Source organism: Emys orbicularis, chromosome 5 (assembly GCF_028017835.1).
Source record: "Emys orbicularis isolate rEmyOrb1 chromosome 5, rEmyOrb1.hap1, whole genome shotgun sequence".
Lineage (NCBI taxonomy): Eukaryota > Metazoa > Chordata > Testudines > Emydidae > Emys > Emys orbicularis.
In genome coordinates, this window is record NC_088687.1 from 139,650,803 (window position 1) to 139,676,290 (window position 25,488).

Genomic DNA, 25,488 nt, shown 5'->3' on the forward strand with positions numbered 1-25,488 from the left:
GGCCAGCGTTTCACGAAACCCTCCCGACAGCTCATCCGTCAGGAGTCTTTCCTCGCTCGGCTGTCTCAGGAGAGCTCAGGGCCTCTGACTCTCTGGTTTCTTGTGCTGGGCTCTATGAAGGGACCCGTCTGTGGCTCTGCAACGCCATGGACACGCTACAGGGCGCTGGAGACAAGAAGCGAGCCAGGAGCGGGAAGGGTGACCAGGAGCGAGCTGGTGAGACGCCTTCGATTTTACAAAATAAAATATGTTGGCTGGGGGGGGGGGGGGAGGGGAGCAGGGCAATTTCCACATACAGCCCCGCCCGCCCCCAACGAGTGCTTTTTTTTAAAAAAAGAAAGAGACACGCATAGAGTCACCGCCTGCTGCGTGCTCGCTCCGTTTCACATCGCAAGCAGGAATGGCGCAGCGAGAGCCATGGAAACCCACATCAGCAGCCACCCCACAGCGCGGGAGGCGGAAGCCAAGCCAGAGGTTTCGGATGCCAGTTGGGTGGAGCCCCTTAGGAGTGGCTCCTCTCCAGATCCCTGCAAAGAGAACAGAGACAATGCTGAGGGTCAACCCCATGTTCATCCTCCCACGCCTGTAAAAGACAGGAGCCGAGGGCATCGCATGACATTTAACTGTGTTGTGGGCGAAATTGTGTGTGGTGGGGATGGGTGTGAGGGCCAAGCGGATGGAGGCCTGTTATGAAGCATTGGCCTGACTTCTCAAACCAGCACTGTTGAAGTCGATAGTTACACTGTGGTGAGGGTGGAAGTGGCTCTCATCAGCTTTTAATGGAGGCCTTTCAGAATCGGAGCTCAGGACTACCATTAACAGGGCAAGCGGTGGAGCAGAATGGCCTGACCGTGACTTCACTTTGGGCTGAGGCCAGATAACACAGGACCAAAGGACTGGAGGCTCCTTGGCCATCAAGTCCAGTCTCCTGCTCTCAGAGGCAACCCTCTCACGCCATCCCATTCCTAAACTTACCATGCCCCAGCTCCAAACTAGATGGGTTGTTTGCTCCCTTCCCCCCATGCCCGCTCCTACTGGAGGCTGTGCCAGAGCCTCACTCATTGGATGGTTAGAAACCTTCTTCTAATTGCCAGCCTCTGTGTATTCCTGGCCAGTTGATCTATTTGTTCTAGAGCCAACACTGCCCTTTAGTTGAAGTTGTTCTTTCCCCTCCCCGGTGTTTACCCCTCGTATGTATTTATAGAGAGCAATCAGATCCCCTCTCAGCCTTTGCTTTGCTAAGCTATAAACAAGCCAAGTTCTTTTAGGCTCCTCTCATACGATGGGCTCTCCAGTCCCCGATCACCCTAGTAGTGCCTCTCGATACCTGGCCCGTTTGAATTCATCTTTCTTGAACATGGCGCCCAGAACTGTACCCAGTTGTCCAGATAAAGTCTTACCAGTGCCTCGGACAATGGAATTAATCCTTCCCTGTCTCTGCTGGAAATACCTTGCCTAATAACATAGCCCCCCCTGCTCAGTTACTGTCATCAGGTGCATCCATAGTACAGAGTGAACTCAATGATCTAAGGTCCAGTTCCCTCCCTGGTGGTGGGCAGGAGAGTGACCACATGGTGAAACAGCAGGGTTTGCTGGAACGTTTCCTCTCCCCCCTGGTGCTGTATGCAGGTGTGTGTGGTGCCCTTGTAACCCACACACCTGCTGGGTGTGGTGCTCTGTCCCATCTAGTGGCACTGAGACCACTTAGAGAGAGAAATTAATGAGTCTTCTCTACAGCCTTGGCTCAAAGCCATATGGCTTTTAGCTCATGTGGTAGAGGCTTATGCACTAAGCTCCAAAGGTCCCAGGTTGGATCCCACCTGCCGACAACCAGGGTCTGTTGGTATAACACCCAGACTTTTGGGGCACATCCTATGGTTCACAGCCCCTCAGGCTCTCTCAGTACAGCTCACACCACACCTCTGAGCAGAGCCACCTCTCCACGTATTAAGGGGGGGGAGGGTTTGGAGGCCTTTTTTGCTACTTCTGTGTAATCAACTTAGTGTTTCCTGTTCCCAGGAGAATGAACGCAGCAGGGCAAGCCCAGCGTTAAGCAGAGACGCGGAAGTCGAACAAAGCATGCCAGTTGAGGACGTTATGGACGCTGGCTCTGCAAAATAGTCACGACACTCACAGAGGACAAACACTTTTTGTGCTTGGTCTACTCTTAAAAGTTATATTGGCAGAGCTCCCAATCAGGGGTGTGTGAAAACAAAACAATGTCCCCAGTGACATAGCGATGCCAGCAAAACCCCCAGGGCGGCTGCAGCTACGCCAGTGCAAGAGAATGTCTTTCGCTGTAACTAATATCACTGGGGGAGGTGGTGTGCCTACACAGGCCAAAAAGGCCTTCTGTTAGCATGTGCTGTGAATCATAGAATATCAGGGTTGGAAGGGACCTCAGGAGGTCATCTAGTCCAGCCCCCTGCTCAAAGCAGGACCAATTCCCAACTAAATCATCCCAGGCAGGGCTTTGTCAAGCCGGGCCTTAAAAACCTCCAAGGAAGGAGATTCCACCACCTCCCTAGGTAACCCATTCCAGTGCTTCACCACCCTCCTTGTGAAATAGTGTTTCCTAATATCCAACCTACACCTCCCCCACTGCAACTTGAGACCATTGCTCCTTGTTCTGTCATCTGCCACCACTGAGAACAGCCGAGCTCCATCCTCTTTGGAACCCCCCTTCAGGTAGTTGAAAGCAGCTATCAAATCCCCCCTCACTATTCTCTTCTGGAGACTAAACAATCCCAGTTCCCTCAGCCTCTCCTCATAAGTCATGTGCTCCAGACCCCTAATCATTTTTGTTGCCCTCCGCTGGACTCTTTCCAATTTTTCCACATCCTTCTTGTAGTGTGGGGCCCAAAACTGGACACAGTACTCCAGATGAGGCCTCACCAATGTCGAATAAAGAGGAACAATCATGTTCCTCGATCTGCTGGCAATGCCCCTACTTATACAGCCCAAAATGCCGTTAGCCTTCTTGGCAACAAGAGCACACTGTTGACTCATATCCAGCTTCTCGTCCACTGGGACCCCTAGGTCCTTTTCTGCAGAACTGCTACCTAGCCATTCGGTCCCTAGTCTGTAGCAGTGCATGGGATTCTTCTATCCCAAGTGCAGGACTCTGCACTTGTCCTTGTTGAACCTCATCAGGTTTGTTTTGGCCCAATCCTCTAATTTGTCTAGGTCCCTCTGTATCCGATCCCTACCCTCTAGTGTATCTACCACGCCTCCTAGTTTAGTGTCATCTGCAAACTTGCTGAGAGTGCAGTCCACACCATCCTCCAGATCATTAATAAAGATATTAAACAAAACCGGCCCCAGGACCGACCCCTGGGGCACTCCGCTTGAAACCAGCTGCCAACTAGACATGTAGCCATTGATCACTACCCGTTGAGCCCGATGATCTAGCCAGCTTTCTATCCACCTTACAGTCCATTCATCCAGCCCATTCTTCTTTAACTTGGCGGCAAGAATACTGTGGGAGACCATATCAAAAGCTTTGTTAAAGTCAAGGAATAACACATCCACTGCTTTCCCCTCATCCACAGAGCCAGTTATCTCATCATAGAAGGCAATTAGGTTAGTCAGGCACGACTTCCCCTTGGTGAATCCATGCTGACTGTTCCTGATCACTTTCCTCTCCTCTAAGTGTTTCATAATTGATTCCTTGAGGACCTGCTCCATGATTTTTCCAGGGACTGAGGTGAGGCTGACTGGCCTGTAGTTCCCCGGATCCTCCTTCTTCCCTTTTTTAAAGATGGGCACTACATTAGCCTTTTTCCAGTCATCCGGGACCTCCCCCGATTGCCATGAGTTTTCAAAGATGATGGCCAATGGCTCCGCAATCCCATCCGCCAACTCCTTTAGCACCCTCGGATGCAGCGCATCCGGCCTCATGGACTTGTGCACGTCCAGTTTTTCTAAATAGTCCCGAACCACTTCTTTCTCCACAGAGGGCTGGTCACCTTCTCCCCATACTGTGCTGCCCAGTGCAGCAATCTGGGAGCTGACCTTGTTCGTGAAGACAGAGGCAAAAAATATCATTGAGTACATTAGCTTTTTCCACATCCTCGGTCACTAGGTTCCCTCCCTCATTCAGTAAGGGGCCCACACTTTCCTCGACTTTCTTCTTGTTGCTAACATACCTGAAGAAACCCTTCTTGTTACTCTTAACATCTCTTGCAACTCCAAGTGTAATTTGGCCTTCCTGATTTCACTCCTGCATGCCTGAGCAATATTTTTATACTCCTCCCTGGTCATTTGTCCAATCTTCCACTTCTTGTAAGCTTCTTTTTTGTATTTAAGATCAGCAAGGATTTCACTGTTCAGCCAAGCTGGTCGCCTGCCATATTTACTATTCTTTCTACACATCGGGATGGTTTGTTCCTGCAACCGCAATAAGGATTCTTTAAAATACAGCCAGCTCTCCTGGACCCCTTTGCCCTTCATGTTATTCTCCCAGGGGATCCTGCCCATTTGTTCCCTGAGGGAGTCAAAGTCTGCTTTTCTGAAGTCCAGGGTCCGTATTCTGCTGCTCTCCTTTCTTCCTTGTGTCAGGATCCTGAACTCGACCATCTCATGGTCACTGCCTTCCAGGTTCCCATCCACTTTTGCTTCCCCTACTAATTCTTCCCTGTTTGTGAGCAGCAGGTCAAGAAAAGCTCTGCCCCTAGTTGGTTCCTCCAGGACTTGCACCAGGAAATTGTCCCCTAAACTTTCCAAAAACTTCCTGGATTGTCTGTGCACCGCTGTATTGCTCTCCCAGCAGATATCAGGGTGATTAAAGTCTCCCATGAGAACCAGGGCCTGCGATCTAGCAACTTCTGCTAGTTGCCAGAAGAAAGCCTCGTCCACCTCATCCCCCTGGTCTGGTGATCTATAGCAGACTCCGACCACGACATCACCCTTGTTGCTCACACTTCTCAACTTTAGCCAGAGACTCTCAGGTTTTTCTGCAGTTTCATACCAGAGCTCTGAGCAGTCATACTCCTCTCTTACATACAACGCAACTCCCCCACCTTTTCTGCCCTGCCTGTCCTTCCTGAACAGTTTATATACATCCATGACAGTACTCCAGTCATGTGAGTTATCCCACCAAGTCTCTGTTATTCCAATCGCATCATAGTTCCCTGACTGTGCCAGAACTTCCAGTTCTCCCTGCTTGTTTCCCAGGCTTCTTGCATTTGTGTATAGGCACTTAAGATAACTCACTGATCGTCCCTCTTTCTCAGTATGAGACAGGAGTCCTCCCCTCTTGCGCTCTCCTGCTCGTGTTTCCACCCAGGATCCCATTTCCCCACTTACCTCAGGGCTTTGATCTCCTTCCCCCGGTGAGCCTAGACTGTGTCTGCAGTCGGGGCCTGTTCTACGCTGGCCTACGCTCCGCAGTGTGGACGTAGCCTTAGAAGTGGGAGGGGGGAGGAGATGGGGGAGGAGGAGTTTAAAACTACGTTGACTGAGAGTTGCTTTGGGACAAAGAATGCCTTGGCGTTCGTGGCACCAGACTGGGACCCAGGAGAGCTAGGTGGCGTTCCGGGGGGTGTCATTGATTTCAATCAGTGTTGGGCAGGGGTGAAAGTAAAGACAAAGACTTACCGGTACGGAGCCGGCTCTGCCCCTGTAAGGGGCGGGGCCTCAGGAGAAAGAGCAGGGCTGGGGTCACGTTCCCCCAGCCAGCCCTTCCACGTTGCCTGGCCTGCGCCGCCCGGGGCTCCAGCGGTGATTTAAAGGGCCCGGTGCTCCAGATCACCGGCCCCAAGGCAGCTGCTCCTTTTGCACACACACACCCCCGTTGGCGGGGCGGGGGGGCAAAAGGGGCAATGACATTAAAGCGCTGCCGCGGCAGCACTTTAAAGTCAGCTGGCTACAGGCCGGTACCGGTGGCCACTTTTTACCGGAACGCCGTACCGGCTTATTTTCACCCCTGCAGTTAGGTGCCCAGATACCGCTTTGGATTTGTGCTTCAGTTCCCCGTCTGTATAAAGGGGATAACAGCACTGCCCTGCCTCACAGGGGGGATGGGAGATCAACTCATTCATGACTGTGAGGTGCTCAGACACCACACTGGTGGGAGCCATAGAAGTACCTAGTTACACACAAGAACAGCCAGGTCGGGTCAAACCGATGGGCCGTCTGGCTCAGTATCCTGCCGCTGACAGCGGCCAGGGCCAGACGCTTCAGAGGGAATTAACAGAACGGGGCAATTTCAAGGCAGCTGTCCCCTGTCGTCCAGTCCCAGCTTCTGGCAATTCGAGGTTTAGGGACAGCTGGAGCATGGGTGGGGGTCTGTACTTTGAGCCCCGCACTTTAGAGCTGGCTGGGTGTTTAATGAGTTGTGACGACACAAACCACATGCCAGGTCTGAGCAGCCGTCTAATGTTTGGATGCTGATCAGGACTAGCCGTCCTCCTTCAGCCTGCACCGCTGGCCTGAAAATCTCCTACGAACAGGCTCTTCCAGTATACAGCCGGAAGGACCAGCAGTGCCAACTTTTAACCTCAAATGTGTCTGCACCTCCACTCCCAGAGGGAACCAGGAAGGGCAGAGTTACCTGAAATGGGGGGAAGTTACTGGCATGTTTTCAAACCTCCCAGAAGATTGTGGTTGCAGCTGGGCTTGAGCCGTGGGTGAAGGTTTGAGGCTGTATTTATTCCATCCACCCTGTTGTGTTTGTCCCCAGTGATCCCGTGCAATGTAAGGGCAACATGTGTAATCCCATGCAGGCAGGAACACGAGCCAGGGCAGCAGAGCTTGCTTCTTGCACATCGAGTTGAGGCTGTAATCTTGGGCGATTATGTCTTCGCTGCAGAGTTAATAACCCGTAGGGTCGGGTGCCGGGTCTGAGCACCCAGGTTAGCCTCACCCGGGGAGGAGCAGCCACACTCGGGTTACTGTGCCCTCACTGGTGCTGCCCGCCCATCGGTGTCTGGGGACATGTCCCATGGCTCTGTGTGCTGAGACGCTCTAGGATTGCTTCAGCGTCAATGGCAGGAGAACTTGTCTGTCCTACGGGGGGATTTGTGGGACGGCACTGGAGGACTATCAGCAGGGGACTGATTTTGCCCACATCCTCACTGCAGAGTGGGTGGGGTCCAGCCTGCGTTAAAGTGGAGCCCAGGCTGTAACCTGCACCCCCAGCCATGTAAACTATTCTAGGCTTCAGGCACCTCCAAACCCAAGTAAAAGGGTGCAGGTAGAGGGCTGGAGTCCATGGAGCCCAAGCAGGGACCCGAGGGAGGCGCAGGACGACCCCTTTACCACATGACCTACCGCACCTGCTGAATTTCTAAATCTGCACAACGTTTAGCAATGAATGTAGAGGCGTCCCTCCCAGAATGGCAAACCCCTTCCCATGCTAACCGGTTAACAATTAACTCACCTCTGACACGTCCCAAAGGCTAAGCTGGCTCCATCCCTAATAGAGGGGACGTACATCCAGAGTTAACCTGTAGAGGGTTAGGGGCCATTTCCCTCTCTTCCCTGGTTGGCTAGCTTGCTCTGGGGGCTCAAGGGGTATTTACCCTGTCGGGACCCACTGTGCACCATGGCAGCGAGGGGCAAGCTGGCAGGATCTGTCCGCGATGGATGGCTCAGGGTTGCTTTTACTACGCTCTGCGTCTACTCACACGTCTCGACAGGTGCCAACCTATTGGCGGCTAAAATAAAACCAGCTCCCCCGCCATCTCAGAGTGTGGGTCACCGGGCCCCAGCGCTACGGCTTCTTCCGCTTTAGGTGTCTTCCCTTAATTTCACACCACAATCCAATTTATAAAGCCCCCTAGGGTGACCAGAGAGCAAGTGTGAAAAATGGGACAGGGGGTGGAGGGTAATAGGAGCCTATATAAGAAAAGGACCCAAAAATAGGGACTGTCCCTATAAAATCGGGACATCTGGTCACCCTAAAGCCCCCCCATAACTCGGGTATAAACTTCAAACGGCACAAACTCCCCCTCACCACCACCTTCTTGCAAGATTCACAACGACAGGGTAGAGGGGTTTGGGCTAAAACCCAGAAGAGAGCCTGGGTTAACTTTGCAGGGAAGAGACACTCCCCAAGAGGCGAACAGTATCTCTCTGGAAAGCGGGGAGAGGCCCCACATGCAACTCAAAGGCCAAATGCAAAGGGAGCTGCGGGTAACAAGCTAAGCCAGTTCTGTGTGTCTCTGCAGGAGGATGCAAGTAGAAGCCAAAATTGTGGCCATTTATCTGTGATGCAGATAAAGGTATCTACACGTCAGGGGCCAACTGCAAGGTCCTGACAAGCCATCAGTGCTGCTGCATTTCAATCTTCTCCACCTCGGCCACTGGCAGGAAGTGGCAGGTGGTTGCTGAGCGACAGAGGCGTTTGGAGGCAGATTGTGATGTGCTGCCTTATTGCATGGCAGGGGAAGTGTAAGTGGGAAACGGCTTCCCCAACTCGGCATTGTGGTTCCACCAAGCCTGAAAGGCAACGACGGCCAGCTGGTCCAGTACTCGTCACTGGAGGCCAGGGACTGGGGCGCTTCGGCGATCTGGCATGCAGTGAATCAGGGGCACTGTTATTATGTAATGATGAACTAGCTTAATAGTTCTATGACTGTAGTACACCGTAAACCAGGGGTATCGTTTATTTAACTAATAATCATTGACGATGACTGTCAGATAGAGAGGCTCCACTCAGCATAATAATAAAATACAGCTAATAATGTAACAGTATTTTTCTTGTGTCTCGAACCTTTCAATGGAGGATCTCAAAGTGCTTAATGAACACTGATTAATTGTCGACATCCCCGGGATAGAGCAAGTGGGGAAACTGAGGTACTGGATGGTTCAGTGACTTGCCTGAGGTCACACAGCAAGCCACAGCCGGGCCAGGAGTCCTGACTCCCAAGCCTCTGCTGCTGGCAATACTATTAACATCACTTATTCCTATCGTGACATAGACACACCGGGGACTTAACAGGTGACAAGCTCACCAGAAGAGGAGAAGAGTGAGGACAGCGTGGCCTGATGATTAGAACTGGGCTTATTAAAAGAGCTTATGAAGGAGTGGGGGTTGGGAAGGGCCTGAAGGAGAAGGGTGCGGTGTGGCAGGGGGAGTCTGGGAGTCTCAGGTGATGGAGGCACCGGACAAGTGGCAGGAGCTGAGCATAGAGGGTGCAGAGGGCAGCAGAAGGAGGGAGCTGAGGTCCAGGAAGCCGAGGAGGAGAGTGAATTTTCTGCGAGCGCTAGTGCAAAGGCTCCGTGAGCTCCTCGGTCTACCCCTACCTTGGTGGGCTGGAGCTGCTCAAAGATGTTCCCTCTGAGGGTGGCGGCGGCTCTGTTGGCGTTTCGCTCCTGCTTGTACATCTGCGTCGTCGGGGGCACGGATGGGGCCAGTGCCGCGTTCAGGTACGTCCCGTTGCCGAAGGCCAGGATGGCGTTTTCTTGGCGAGAGGGGGAAGAGCGATCAGAGCAAAGCTCTCGAGGAAAGTGTTAACATTCCCTCCCGCCCTCTCCCGCGACCCCCAAACCAGCGCCTCCCTCCCCAGGCCAGGCTGGGCATGGACCAGCCGTCGCCTCCCACTCCTCTCCTGCCTGAGACTCAGCTTCCTGCCCAGTAAAAACGGGGAGGGCTGTCCTGGGCGGTGGCGAGAGGCGGAATTCAGTCAGGTTTGTAAAGCCCGTTAGAAAGGCTCGGCCTCGTCTCCCTGATTCCGCGGGAGTGAGTAAGTTTGGCAGCGGTTTCCACTGCCCCGCACAGCCACGTCCCGCGGGCAGTCCGACCATCGGAGCCAGCTGTGGATGGGGAGCACCCAGCAGGCGGGGTTCCCCTTGGCTTTTCCCCGGGTGGAGTCGCCTACAGAAGTGAGCAACATGCCGGAATTCCCCACCCGCTGACCCATCAATTTCAGCCAGGAATTAGGCTCCTAAACGCCTTTGAGGATGTGGGCCTAAGTGACTCCACGAGGGGCTGAGCGGAGGGAATCGGGCCCTGGGTGCTCACCCAAGAGCGATACCGGATGGGGCATAAAATCAACATGGAACCTTCCCTCTTGCCCGGGCAGAGCGACAGAGGCCGAGCAGCAAGGCAATCGCTCACAGCATTAGATATGCAGTGACATCAGGGCATAATGCGTTTACAGCAGCGGTTATCCCAGGGGATAATGGGAGTTGCTGGCCCTCACGGAGTCTTGAAGCCTCAGGCTTTGTATGGGAGCAGCTCCCGTGGGCCGCTCAGCCTGGCAGCCAGCTGCAAACTCTCTCCTGCGAGATGAGGCCCAGGATTCCCTCTTAAACATGCAGCACACCACGCCCTGCCGTCAGCCCTCTGCACACTGCCCGATGGCACTCTGTGGCTTCGCAGCCCAGCGGCCGCCTCCTCGCGGGTCCTGAAGAGAAGCCATCTCGCAGGTGATGCGTTCGTTATCTGAGCGCAGGACGGCTGTGGTTTCACTGCAGGGTCAGGCCAATGGGAAAGCCCGGCTGAGAGAGGAGAAACACGCAGCCCTCTCCGGCCAGAGTAACGGCAGCGCAGGACAATGCTGGCAAAGTTAGTTTCTCTTGGCACAAGTGTTCCCCCTTGTCGGGTTTTCTCAAGCGTGACGGCCCCAGGGCCTCGCCGGCAGCTGCTGGACAGAGCGCGTGTCGTCTCAGGACACTGATGGATTCTGACATCCTCAGCACTTGTCATCTTTTCCAGGGGTACAAAGATGTTTCTAGCCAGTCTACATAACTCAGACTGCCTCGTCTCAGCCTTCACCGTCTCCTAGCTCTTTCAAGGGCTAGGACATCCATTTTACACAGCAGTCCAGCCCTCTGAGTTCTCCTTGGGGTCTGCTGGGTTACATTTTAAATGTACTTGTAACTAATACGGGCCAGTGGCTAGGACACCAGACTGGGCGTCCGGAGAGCTGGGATCCATGCCCAGTGCTGACACTGCCCCGCTCGGTGAGCTGGGGGAGTCACTTCACCTCTCAGTGCCTGGTTCCCCTCCCGCCCTTTGATGGCTTTGTCTGTTTAGGGCAATGGCTGTCTCTCACTAGCACAGGCGGGGCCCTGATCTCAGCTGGGACCTCTCGGTGCTCCTGGAACACTCATGAGGGCTCAACTCTGCCTTGTGTAGCGTGGATGTGCCGGAGGTGAGAGGGCACTGGGACCCCCTCCGACCCACGGGGGAGCTGTAATTTGTCTGGGCAGCACAAGGGCGAAGGCTAGCTGTGTCATGTGCAGCATGGCTAGCCTGTAGGGGACATGTCTGGGTGAGGGCAGGCACAGGCAATGCTCTGACCACTTCACCTACCACCCGGCAGGTGCAGACCTGGTGGCAGGACCTCCTTTCACATGGCCTTTCCGTCCCCCTTGTGAGAGGCACCCAGGAGCCCCCCAGCCCTGCAGTGGACTTGCCCCGTCTGCTACTTACGGAGACAGAGGTTGTCGGTGAAGAGGTGCAGAAAGCTCTCGCACTCCTCCTGGCGGTTGCCGCTGGCGTTGCAGGTGCACCAAGGCGCGATGCTGGCGGTCGAGTTGTCGACGTAGTTAGGTGTGATGGGACTACCTGCCAAGAAGGACGGAGCAGGGTCGCTGTTACTGGAGGAACCGGCTGAGAACCAAAACCACATGGGCTCCCCAGAGCAAACCTTCCCACAGCTCAGCCACATTCCTGTGGGTTCCACGCTGCTGCCCTTAGATCTGCCAGGACCTTTTTCCCTTTGCGGTTGACCTGCTAAGAAGTGACGCTGTGGGGAACCCTGCTTCTTTCCTGGCCATTTTTCCAGGTCGATTCTGCTCTGTTCACATACCCAGCACACCCCGCGGTTAGAGAGGCCAGGGTGATGCACTCAGCTCGTGACATTACACCCCCACTTCACTGCCTTTGCTACAACGCTGTACGTCTTCCTGGAGTCCTTAGTCTGCTTGTTGTGTAGCCCGGGGGTATGCAGCAACCTAGAGATCCACACAGAGACACTTTGCCCATTGCCATGGACAGGTCATGGCTCCAGTAAGGGAGGATTAAGAGTGAATGGCTCCATAGGCTCTAAAAGTTCAGGATATGCCCAAACCAGCCTCTCCTTCCCATCTCCCTAGCCCACTTCCCCGGCTCCAGCAGCAGTCAGGTGGCTTTTCCAGACCGACCCATGCTATGCTCAGAGCTCCTGTCTGAGGCCTGAGCCAAAGCCCTCTGAAGCCAATGAAGTGTGGAGAAAGGTGGTTTACACCTGGCTCCACCAGCGGTGGCTGTGACGTGATTCTGCCTGGTGAGCTGGGACTGCCAATCCATGGACGCTCAGGATCTGGAAACATGGAGGAGTGGGGTCTGCTGTTCCAAAAATATGCTGTAAATGCCACGCTTGCCCTTATTCTTTGGGAAGCATTCAACACTAAATCTTCCAACACCTTGATATCACGTACTGTACACTATATGGAGCATGGGCAGGTACCTCTCAGGTGGTGAGGAATAAGGAGTGACACCTTTTCGCCCATTAGGACCAAACCTGCAATCTGCTTCCTGGGTCCCTTTGAATCGTATTTGCTTTTTCTGCTGACCCACCCAAGTGACTTGTTACCCGTTAGCCTTGCAGAGCCAGCACCGTGATGGGGGAGCGAGCTGGATTCTCATCCGGCTCGTGGCTCATCGTCATCCCCACCAGGATTGTCAGAGGAGCTCTGATTGCAGCATCTCTGTTGTCAGTGAGGATGCAAGAGGCGGAAGGGACATGGAGCGTGCTCGTTGGATCTGAGGGGCTAGCAATGGTCCAGAACAGGAGGTGAGAGAGACGAGGAGAGTCAGCAACTGACGGGCACAGCCTCATACCTATGATTCCTGTGTACGCCAGCAGACAGGCAGCGTAGTTCTCCCTCCTGCAGCCAGTCGCAGACTGCGGGGACGGCTGGCAGTTAAACTGAAACTCCGCATATCGGGACCTGCATGGGACAGAGAGCGCAAAGGGAGATGTCAACACTACTTAACTTGCTGCATTTACTGCACTTGCATATAACTAGGCCCACTGATGTGCTCGCTGACTGATGTCCTAAACTACCTACAATGAATAGCTAAGAACATTAGAATGGCCATACTGGTCAGGAATGGTCCATCTAGCCCAGTGTTCTGTCTTCTGACAGTGGCCAATGCCAAGTGCTTCAGAGGCAATGAACAGAAGAAGGCAATTATCGAGTGATCCAGCCCCGGTCACCGAGTCCCAGCTTCTGGCAGTCAGAGGCTTAGGGATACCCAGAGCATGGGGTTGCATCCCTGACCATCTGGGCTAATAGCCATCGATGGACCTAACCTCCAGGAACTTTTCTAATTCTTTTTTGAACCCAGTTATAGTTTTGGCCTTCACAACATCCCCTGGCAACAAGTTCCACAGATGGACTGTACATTGTGTGAAGAAGTACTTCCTTTTGTTTGTTTTAAACCTACTGCCTATTAATTTCATTGGGTGACCCAAGGTTCTTGTGTTATGTGAAGGGGTAAATAACACTTTCTTATTAACTTTCTCTACACCATTCATGATTGCATTGACCTCTAACATATCCCCCGAATCATCTCTTTTCTAAGACGAACAGTCCCAGTTTTTTAAATCTCTCCTCATATGGCAGCTGTTCCATGCCCCTAATCATTTGTGTTGTCTTTCTCTATTCTTCTTCCAATTCTAATATATCTTCTTCTATCATCTGCAAACTTACCTATCTCACTGTTTATCCCTTTTTCCAGATCATTTATTAATATATTGAACAGCACTAGTCCCAGGACAGATACTTACCCCCCTCCCACAGCTGTTTACATTTCTCCACTTTGAAAACTGACCATTTATTCCTACCCTTTGTTTACTATCTTTTAATAAGTTACTGATGCATGAAAGGACCTTCCCTCTTATCCCTCTTAATTTGCGTAAGAGCCTTTGGTGAGGAACTTTGTCAAAGGCTTTCTGAAGGCCCAAGTACAGTATATCAACTGGATCACACTGGTCCACATGACTGTTGACCTCCTAAAAGAATTCTAATAGATTGGTGAGGCATGATTTCCCTTTACAAGAGCCGTGTTGACTCTTCCCCCAACATATTGTGTTCATCTACGTATGTCATAATTCTGTACTTTACTATCATGTCAACCATTTTTCCAGGTACTGAAGTTAGACTTACTGGCCTGTAATTGCCAGGATCACCTCTGGAGCCTTTTAAAAAAAATCGGCGGTACATTAGCTATCCTCCAGTCATCTGGTACAGAGGCTGATTTAAGCGATAGATTACATACCACAGCTAGTAGTTCTGCAATTTCATATCTGAGTTCCTTCAGAACTCTTGGGTGAATAGCTTCTGGTCCTGATTGTTGGGGGCGAAGGCATATTTAGGCCTGACAGAAGCCTGCTGTGGATTTTAAGAGTCTGTTCCGATAATGTTTAACAGCATAAGCATAACTGCCTATGTGTAAGAAATTGCAGAATAATCATGTTTGTGTGAACAAGAGAAGATAAAGTAACTAAAAAGCTAGATGGATGGGATGGAATTGAAGGAAATTTGGTGGCCTGAGAAGGGACAGAGTCAGGAAAAGGGAGATAAAAGAGATATAGGAACAATATAAGGAGTTGGAGCTTTGGGAACTTCAGCATTTGTTCATATGGATATCACAGTATTGTGGGAGGAAAATCAGAAAATGAGATTTCGGTTACAGAATCTGTTAAACTTAAATAAACAACAGAATGAGGCTATAGGGGAGGATTTAAAAGATATTCAGGACGCTAGGATAACAGGACAGGTGTTTAGGGAAGTGGAAGCAGCAATCAATGAAATGGGAAAAATCCTGAACTAGCCTCACGTATCAAAGGTGATTTACCTGCCCATGGGATGGCAGCTTCCTAATACAGGAGCTACACCGGTTGGACCAAAGGAAATTCAAGGTGGGGAAGTGCTTAGGTTCATAACAGAGAAGATGCTAGAACAATGGACAAAACCAGAAGGAGTAGCTTGATGCGGGGTTAGGTGCTGCTCAATGGTCTGTTATGCTGAGAAAAGATGCAAGCTTGATGAAACATGGATCCTTCCTATGGTGCTAGCAGTACCAGTGGCCACAGGACTAAGTGAGGCATTAAGAGTGAATAGTGCCCAGTCCATAGTTCATTGGAACCTACCATGGCAGGTTACATCTTAAAAGAACATGTCGCTCATCCTCAGATAGTGGTAAGTGTAGAACCAATGTGAATGAAATTGTTTTTAGTTATTCACTGTACCATTGTAACTTTCATTACACTTGCCATTTTGCCTACATTGTAACTTTCATTACACTTGCCATTTTGCCTACATTGTAACATTGTAACTTCTGTGCAATATTGTAATTCAAAACCCATTTTAAAATGCTAACTCCATTTTGTAAAAGGCTTGTGCTGCAGCCTCCATTTTTGCAAGCCAGACTGTAATTTTATTAGTCTAGTTGAGATGTGTGAATGAGGTATGTATGGGTGATAGAATCAACCTCCAGCACCAGCCCGTCCTGATGAGATAAAGTTCAAATATCAACGGCTGAAGAACTAGACAACAGCCCTAACTCAAGCAAGAAGCATCCACCCTAAAAAGAAAAAAAACAACAGAAGGAAGATCAAAGCCAGGTCCCAGGCTGACAGTCACACCTGCAATTGACGGGTGATCAAGCACCAAACCCAGAGGCTGCGTGACACAGCGAGACCTAGAGACTTTGAATCCAAACTAAAAGCCTATAAAAAAGGAAGGGTGAGATGAGAGACTTTGGGTAACGTTCTGCTATCAACATCAAGGAGCATCGGTGCGCGCCCGACAGAGACCCGGCTCCTCCTCGTGCTTAGCTTTCCTGGCCAGTTAGCTGCCACGAGCTCCGATCCCAAGCTGCGAACTCAAACTACAATCAGGACCGGTAACTATCCAGCAGCTGCAGAACATTTTGGTGTGTGTGTGTGTGTGTGTGTGTGTGTGTGTGTGTGAGTGTGTGTATGTGTATAAGCATTAAGGTATTTGCTAATAGTTACAGATTAATAATAAATGTGGCATCTTTGTCTTGACCCCTAAAACGATCCTGTGTAAGTTTGTGGGACAACATAAGGATTGGGAGGAAGAAGGGGGGTGGTCTGGAAAGCCCCAGATACTTCATGTTGTTCCAAGAGACGTGGTACCTGGTTATGTCATTGTGATGTATTGCAGAGTACGTTGCTGACATGTGGGTCCACATGCTGGCAACAAAACCAAAATTGCACAGTTGGGATGAGGCAATGGGGACAAGGTCAAGCCAAGGTGGCAAAAGCTGGAGAAGGGAAATATTGTGTACCCTGGTGGGTCGGGCACTTCCAATATGGGAGACAGACATATGATTGTGACTGGCCAATGTTCTGCTTAGATCCAAGAAACTTACCCGAACAGAGGACAAGGCAATTATTCCAGTTCCCCAGCATGAGATCCACAATGTATCAGCCGGTGCCCCTCTGAGTGGTACTGCGCTAAACAGTTAAGCAATGTCATACCACAATTGCATTAAATGTGCAGGCCTTAATGGAAAGACATCCAGAATGTCTGTTGACCTTAAGACAGGAAAGTCGAAATATTCAAAGTGACCTAGGATCTGGTGGGAAATGGGCCAGGATCAGAGTTAGTAGACGATATTGGGGGAAATCTATGGGTACGCATGATACCAATGGGCTTTGTGTAAGTCAAACTAGTAGTGGTGTTAATCGCATCCATTTAGAAGGATAGGAGCTTGGTTAGGCAGCTGGAAAGGAGAAAAGATGTATACGAAATGCAGGCTTTGATAAAACCTTAGAAAGGATTCTATGGCTTCCTAGTGGGAAGTATTGGGAGCGAAGGCATATTTAGGCCTGCTGTGGATTTTAAGAGTCTGTGCTGATAATGTTTAATGGCATACGCATAAGCAGAGCTGCCTATGTGTAAGAAATTGCAGCATAATCATGTTTGTGAGAACAAGAAAAGAGAAAGTAACTAAAAAGCTAGAAATGACCGGTTTGAACTAACACTAAACCTGTACTGGTGGGGGAGGAGAGTTAACATGGAAATGAGAGACTAATACATAACAAAAGATAACCGAAAGTTATAAATACGTTTGTATACGTTTGTAACAAAGGGAAATTGAAACTAAATTATCCAGTGCTGGAGGCAACTGGGATGAGAGAGTTTCCAGTGAGTTTCCCATTGGTGAGAAATTGATCACTACTTGCTGAGTGTTTTGCCTTAATAAAGATTTGTTAGACCCTTCTGCTGAGTAACTGAATCTCAGTCCAACACTGGTGGCTTATTACTGTTTAATTTTCCAAATTGTTCCAAAATCTCTTCTATTGACACCTGAACCTGGGACAGTTCCTCAGATTTGTTACCTAAAAAGAATGGTTCTGGTGTGGGAATCTCCCTCACCTCCTGTACAGTGAAGACTGATTAAAAGAATTCATTTAGCTTCTCTGCAATGGCCTTGTCTTCCTTGAGTGCTCCTTTAGCATCTCGATTGTCCAGTGGCCCCCACTGTTTGACAGGCTTCCTGCTTCAGATATACTTCATTTTTATTTTTATTTTTGCTGTTGGTTTTTGTCTTTTTCTAGCTGCTCTTCAAATTCTTTTTTGGCCTGCCTAATTATACGTTTACGCTTGACTTGCCAGAGTTTATGGTCCTTTCTATTTATCTCAGTAGGATTTCACTTCCAATTCTTAAAGGATGTCTTTTTGTATCTAACTGGGTTTTTTTGGGGGGGCCCTTTGACTGTTTTGTTTGATTTGGGCTTTGCATTTAGATTGAGCCTCTATTATGATGCTTTTAAAAAGTTTCCAAACAGCTTGCAGGCATTTTACTCATGGGACTGTTCTTTATAATTTCCATTTAATTAGCTTCCTCATTTTTATTTACTTCCCCCTTTTGAGGTTAAATGCTACTGTGGTGGGTTTCTTTGGCATTTTCCTCCATACAAGGACGTTACATTTAACTACATGATGGTTGCTATTACCGAGCGGTTCAGCTTCTTGGACCAGATCCTGTGCGCCACCTAGGACTAAATCAAGAATTGCCTCTCTCCTTCTGGGTTCCAGGACTAGTTGCTCCAAGACGCAGTCATTGGGGGGGGGGGGAGGGATAGCTCAGTGGTTTGAGCTTTGGCCTGCTAAACCCAGGGTTGTGAGTTTAATCCTTGAGCGGGCCATTTAGGGATCTGGGGCAAAAATCTGTCTGGGGATGGGTCCTGTTTTGAGCAGGGGGTTGGTCTAGATGACCTCCTGAGGTTCCCTCCAACCCAAATATTCTAATGGTGTCTAGACATTTTCTCTCTCCATCCTGTCCTGAGGTGACATGTTCCCAGTCAATATGCGGATAGTTGAAATCCCCCATTATTATTGGGTTTTCTGTTTTTGTAGCATCTCTAATCACCCTGAGCATTTCACAATCACCATCAGCATGCTGGTCAGGTGGTCAGAAGTTTATTCCTACTGCTATACTCCTATTATTCAAGCGTGGAATTTCTATCCACAGAGATTCTACGGCACTCTTGGAGTCATTTAAGACTTTTACTATATTTGACTCTACGCTTCCTTTCACATATAGTTGCTGCTCCCCCGCCAGGCTCAAGAAGGCAGGCTGGCAGGCAGGTTTCCCCTGCCTCATAAAGCTACATCAGCTCCCATCAGCTTGAGCTGCTGAAAATGGCCAAATAGACCCATTTTTATGACAATCCAGACTCTTGTGTGAGGTGACCCTCCCCTTGCCAGCTTCCCCAGGTGAGCCGAGACCTTTGCCAGGTGACTTTACTGCCAAGGTGACCTCTCCCCTGACAAACTAGCTCTCCTGGATAGGAGCGCTCTTATTTTCTGGAGTGATTACATTTCAATGGTTGATCGTTTTAAGTCAATGACACTTTTGTTGCTCTTTTGCCACCAGCTGGTGGAATTTCAGCCAGCTTGGCGGCAAACGGACAATAGAAAAGACAAAGGGCTGCACCTTCACAATGGAGTTTGCAGCCTCATAAAGCTACAGAGAGTTCATAATCTCCCACAGACGTCATAGATTGTCCAGACAGATTCCCAGATTGTCACAGAAGGCCTATTAGATCATCCAGTCTAACTTTCCCCCTCCAATCTGGCTGGTGGTGGATTGTCCTCTGAAGTCTAGTGCAGGGCTCTCAAACTTCTTCATTGTGGAAACTGTGTCTCATTAGAGAGATTGACTCATGGAGCAATTTCCCCTCCCCGCCCTCCCCCGACCACCTATCCTTCCAGTTCAGTCACATACCATCCGCAATGGTAGCAAAACTATCAAAGAGACTTATATGGCTTCCCATCACCATGGTATCTGAGTCCCTGACAATCTTTAATATGCTTATTCTCACACCATCCCTGTGAGGCATGGAAGTGCTATTAATCCCATTATACAGGTGGGGAATTGAGGCCCAGGGACACTAAAGCCCAGATCCTCAAAGGTATTTAGGTGCCTAACTCCCATCGGCTTGCCCAAGGTCACACAAGAAGTCTGTGGCAGAGCTGTGAAATGAATGCAGATCTCTTGCCTCCTTGGCTGAATACCACAAAGCTGTCCTGCCTTGCTAATACTTCATGGGCCACAGTCTGAGCCTGTTTTCTAATATTTTATCAAGTGCAATCTAAACGTCGCAGTGTCACAGCCCAGAACTGGCCTCTACAAGAGGCAAAATATGACTTAAATCGTACCCTCTCATTTACATTGGCTGCTCTTTGGGACGAAGTCTGTCTTTGTTATCTGTACGTACAGCACCTAGCCCTTTGGGGCCCCCAAGCCCTGCCTGGGGCTGCCAGACAAGACTGCAGCACAAATAACAATAGAATACTAGACTGCGTGGATGGGTGGTGGAAGGAGATCCAGGCACTCCAACGGCTAAGGGGGTTTGAAGGCAGGAAAGAAAACTATATATAAACAGAGAGTTCTGCACCATACAGTTTCTTCCTGCCTTATTATGCTCACCTGTTTTTTCTTTGTTTGTATTTTTTACTGTGTTCATGTTGAAAAACAGCTAGCATGTGACTGGTTTCAGAGTGGTAGCCGTGTTAGTTTGTCAGCAAAACCAACAAGGAGGCCTTGTGGCATCTTAGAAACTAACTAACGAATTTATTTGAGTATAGGTGTGGGGATGGGAAAGCTCAGTGGTTTGAGCATTGGCCTGCTAAACCCAGGGTTGTGAGTTCAATCTTTGAGGGGGCTAATTTGGGGATTGGTCCTGCTTTGAGCAGGGAGTTGGACTAGATGACCTCCTGAGGTCTCTTCCAACCCTGATATTCTATGATTCTTTTGTGGGCTATAACCCACTTCATCAGATGCATGGAGTGGAAAATACAGTAGCAGGTATAAATACACAGCACATGAAAAGATGGGAGTTGCCTTACCAAGTGGGGGGGTCAGTGCTAATGGGGCTCACCCCTTCTTGTCAACTGTCGGGAATAGGCCATATCCACCCTAATTGAATTGGCCTCGTTAGCACTGACCCCCCATTCGGTAAGGCAACTCCCATCTTTTCATGTGCTGAATATTTATACCTGTCTACTGTATTTTCCACTCCATGCATCTGATGAAGTGGGTTCTAGCCCACGAAAGCTTATGCCCAGATAAATTTGTCAGTCTCTAAGCTAGCATGTGGGTGCACAAGGGTTGCCGAGTACCCAGATCACTTTGAATTCAAGGGGTTACAGCTGGGTATAAAACAGGGTTAACCCGGTATTATTTTACTCTAAATGTTTCTTTAAAGAGCTGTGCTTTTGTTCATGGCTTTAGTTTTGGTTTCTGTGCCTTCTGCAGACTTTGACCGGATCTCGCATTTCCTCGCTGCTTTGGACATTGGCTCCAGAGGATACATTTATTATTCGTTTGGAGACCAAGGAACGAGTTAATTAACAGCTGTGCTACTTTAAGGATGTGTAATCGTTCCCATCCTCCAGGAAATCAACACGTTCCCCTCTGCCCCTCCCTTTCCCCACCAGCGTAGCTTATCTGTGTTTCCCCAGGGGCCAATACTGCTAAATTTCATATCCACTGGCTAGCTGTGTGAAATCCTATAGTACCTGGACTAATGGCTGCTGGCTCCCATGGCTTTCCATCTTTCAGATAAAACTTAAGCCAGAGGGTCTAGCCACTCACAGTCATTAAAATTCCTATGGTGCGTCTGGCAAAAATAAGGGGGCTCGCCCGAGCCAAATTCCAACATGGGGAATTATGTTCTGCTCCCCCTGAAGTTTCAATTGGAGAAATTATTTGTCATTCCTCCTCTTTAAAAGCCAAGTGCTTGGCATTACTGCTGCAGGGTGGTTAATGTGCTCTACCCCAGAAAGAGCTGCAGCAGGGTGGGTGAAGTGTCTCTCTCTCTCTCTCTCTCTCTCTCTCTCTCTCTCTCTCTCTCTAAAATCTGTAAAGTTCTTTGGGAACCTTAAGGATGAAAGTAGCTATAATGAAAATAATACTTAACTAACACACACACACGTGTTGACACACCTATGCACGTGCATATAGTGTTCTTCATCTAAAAGCATTTTTGAAAACATCATTTCACCCTCCCCACACAGCCAAGAAAGAGACACTATCATCCCCGTTTTAAATGATTTGTCCAAGACGTCACTGGCAGAACTGGGAATAGACCCCAGGAGGGCCAACGCCCAGTGTCCTCCTCCAACTACTAGGAGGCACTGCCTCTCAGGAAGTGGCTGGCGTTATATCACACAGAAAGTACCAGCGTTCTCTAAAGGGAGAATTTTACCACTGATGGCTCTTTGGTTAAATTGGAACGTATCCATCTGATTGCTATCATTAATTATGTATAGTGCAGCAGTGCCCAAAAATGGACCGGGTGTTTTCAGCCATATGGGATGGTACAGTTCCTGCCCCGGAGAGTTCATTCATTCTCTAATGGCAGAAACTTTGCCACAAGGGCGAGATGCGAACCGGGAGGCTAGATGAACCGGGGTGTGGGGGACAGAGGGTTACAGAAATCAGGCCACATGATTACATGGATGGTAGGCAGATGTCTTGTTACTAAATGTGTTCCCCATTACATACACAACTACCCCCACTAAAATCCCCTTCCAGCGCAGATAATAACGTTTTGTGTTCATTTGATTTGCCTTCTAATTTCTGGGCTTTCGGAGGACACTTGGGTCGTATTTTCAAGCTTTTCTTTGCCGTCACGAAGGCTAGAGACCTACTTTTATTAACGAATGCTGAGATTCTCAAGCAAGCTCTGGATTCCAGCAGATGGGGCTGTCCAAAAAACATCACCAAGTAGCAATAAAACACCAGCACTCGCAATAAAATCGCAGGAGTTGGCGATGCTGAATTAGGCGATGGAAGTTGGTCCCCGCTCTGAAAAAGCTTGGGGTGCAGCTCATGAAGACATATCTGAGCTAACTTAACCCAGCTAGCCCAGGTCCCAGGACAGTAGAACAACACCAGCATGGACTTCAACACCGGTGGAATCACCTTCCTTAGAGGTTTTTAAGGCCAGGCTTGACGAAGCCCTGGTTGGGATGATTTAGTTGGGGATTGGTCCTGCTTTGAGCCGGTGGTTGGACTAGATGACCTCCTGAGGTCTCTTCCAACCCTGAGATTCAATGATTCTCTGTTCAAGCCTGTGCAGAACCCCGGGTAATTACTTGGGCAGCTAATCTGCGCTGAAACCCATGCTGCTGCAGCTTCACTAGCTAACTAGATTCAAGCTAGCTCAGGGATGTCTACTCAAGGTTCGATCGCACCCCAGGACTGCAGTGTAGACACATACAAAGCAGCAACTCCACCAAAGAGCTGGGGAAGGCATCTTGGAGCAGTGATAAAGCTCCTTTAAAGAAGGCAGCTGTGGGAAGCTGGCACACGCCATGTATCGCAGCCTCTCCAGCTAAACTTTTCTGAAGTTTTGTGGCTTTTAATAGAGGTTTCTGCAGAGAAATGACAAAGGGACCAAAACCACGCCCCCACAAATTATTTTTGGCCCAGGAAAACTCAGTAGTTTCTCTCTCCTTCTCTCTCTCAGCCTCAGCCAGTTATTTCCCATTCTTCATATCAGCACCAGCAAGCCGGGCTGGATTTAGCAGGTGCGGGACCCCACGCCGGGACACGAATTGTCTCTCTCCCCCCCCCCCAACTCCGCCCCGGCCCCGGCCCGACTCCGCCCCCTTTCTGCCCCATTGGATCCCTCCCAAAATCCCCGCCCTGGCCCCGCCCCAGCCCCACCCCCTCACTGCCCCATTGGATCCCTCCCCAAATTCCCACCCTGGCCCCGCCTCTTCCCCAAGCACGCCGCATTCCTCCTCCTCACCCCTCCCTCCCAGGTTTGCGCTGATCAGCTGTATGGCGGCGCAAGCGCTGGAGGGAGGGGGGAGAAGCAGGACGCGGCTTTTTTTTTTTTTTTTCCGCTCCGCCGGCAGCCCCGGACGTTGCAGGGCCCTCTTAGGCGCGGGGCCCCATTCCGGGGAATCGGCTTAAAGCCGGCCCTGCCAGCAAGGACAACATGTGAGTTCCGGCTCTGACTTCTCTTAGCAGGTCCATAAACAGAAGCCTTGAGACACAGTCCGATCCTGCCAAGGACGTCTCAGTCAAGAGCCATTGTCTGTGACCACGTGCCATCTCCCTTGCCGAGGCTGCTAGGATTAAAGGCGGGGCTGGAGATATATGCAAGCCGCTGAATGGCCTTGCAGTCTGCCACATTTCCTGAGGGCTCCCACCCCATTTGCTAGTGATGGTTACTGTGTGCACCCCTCCCCCATTATCCCTCCTGCTAAGCATCTGGTTCCCAGTGAGGCTCTTACTTCCTGTTTCCCTACACAGAGAGGCAGTGATGCCTAGTGGGTAGACATGCGCCTAGCAGTCAGCAGGGCTGGGCACTGCTCCTTGATTCACGGCATAACCTTGGGCAAGTGCTTGATTTCTTTGTTCCTCAGTTTACCCCTTAGTGGTAACAAAGCTCCATTGTCTGCTGAGAGGCTTAGCAGGGAGCGCTTGTAAATTGCTTTGGGATCCTTGGGACAGCAGGTGCAATTAATACAGCCTGACATTTGTTTTACCTCCCAGGTTTCCAGCTACAATACCTGAGGCAAAAAGGGGGACAATCCAAGAGATTTGTCTCAAGAACGCACCATGAGCAGCTCACTCTACATTTGACCCTGGGCTCCTCCTAGCCAACCCTTTGCTTTAGCCCCTGGAGCAGAGGGTCTCACTTTAGGGCCTGCTTCAAGGCCCACAATGGAGTCACTGGAAGGACTCCCCTCAGGCTTCAGTGGGTTGGACCAGGCCTCCATGGGGTGGGGCTGACTGGGCCCCACTGTGCTGCGTGAGTGTTACCTGCAGACGTAGTTCTCCCGGCAGGAATCCAGGGGGGTCAGGCAGTTGGGCTTCTCCTTGGACTCATAGGAGCAGGCGGGGACAATGGTCTGTCGGCGGCGCTCGGCGCAGGCCGTGTCGTCACAGGGGCAGAAGAGAAGCTCGTGCGTGTACTCGGGGGGCACGCGGTCAAAGAACTTGCGCAGGGCCTTGTGGCACTTGGAGCGGTTGCAGGCGTCGGCCCGGGCCAGGCGCCGGATGCAGAAGGAGACGTACTCCGTCCTCAGCCTCTGGCACATCTCATCCACGTTGCAGGCCTTGGCGGCGTCCAGACAGCGGTTCACCTGCGTCACCTCGTTCTCGGAACCTGCATGGCCCAGAGACCCCAACAAAGGTTAGCAACGGCCATGGCAACACCAGCACCCGAGGGGCCTCGAGCTCGCAGAGGACAGCAGGGCTCCCCCCCCCGCCCTGCCCCCGGCTAATCCAGAGCCCGGGGAGCAAGAAGAGCTGGGATTCACCCTGGGGTTAATTATTTAGTCCTGACGAGGCCGTTAGAAAACTAGCTCACGGAGCACACGCTGTTCCAGGAAGGAGGGGGAGTTTCTGGTCACATGCCAGGTACGGGCCAGGTTAAGACTCTGGATTGAAGCAAATATCACCTCCCCAGCTATGCTGAGAGCCCTCGTCCCCACTCAGCCTGTCCCCCTCACTCCCATGTGGAAGCAGCATGTCACCTCCGGAGGGGGAAGGAGCGGCTCCGGCTAGGGAGGCAGGGCTAGTGGCAGAGAGGAGATGGGCGAGAAAGCACCAATCGGCAGCAGGTGGGGGATCAGGGCTGGCTCTAGGATTTTTGCCGCCCCAAGCAAAAACATTTTTGGCTGCCCCCCCTTTTTTTTCGTGCCCCCCCGGCCCCGCCCCAACTCCACCTCTTCCGAACCCCTTCCCCAAATCCCCAGCCCCGCCTCCTCCCCCAGGTGTGCCGCATTCCCCCCCCCCATTGCTTCCTGCAGCCCCCCCCCCCCCCGCGACCTCCCGCCCTAGCTCATCTCCACTCCGCCTGTTCCCCCGGGCACGCCGCCGCTCCGCTTGTCCCCCCTCCCTCTCAGGCGAGGGAGGGGAGAGAAGCGGAGTAGCGGTGCGTTCAGGGGAGCAGGCGGAGCGGAGGTGAGCTAGGGTGGGGGACGCAGGAAGTAACGGGGGGTAGAGGAACCGCTCCCCGCTCCAGCTTACCTCCGCTCCACCAC

General features: G+C 50.9%; 1 protein-coding gene across 1 annotated transcript in view; it reads right to left on the reverse strand.

Annotated features, from left to right (window-relative positions):
- Positions 1–383: 383 nt before the first annotated feature.
- GFRA4 (GDNF family receptor alpha 4) overlaps positions 384–25,488 on the reverse strand; it is a 59,237-nt gene continuing 34,132 nt past the window's right edge. The window contains exons 5-9 of the mRNA XM_065405754.1: positions 24,263–24,608; positions 12,776–12,885; positions 11,384–11,518; positions 9,250–9,407; positions 384–527 (exon numbers count right to left, since the gene is read on the reverse strand). Coding sequence (XP_065261826.1) covers positions 384–527; positions 9,250–9,407; positions 11,384–11,518; positions 12,776–12,885; positions 24,263–24,608 — 893 coding nt within the window. The remainder of the gene's footprint in view (positions 528–9,249; positions 9,408–11,383; positions 11,519–12,775; positions 12,886–24,262; positions 24,609–25,488) is intronic.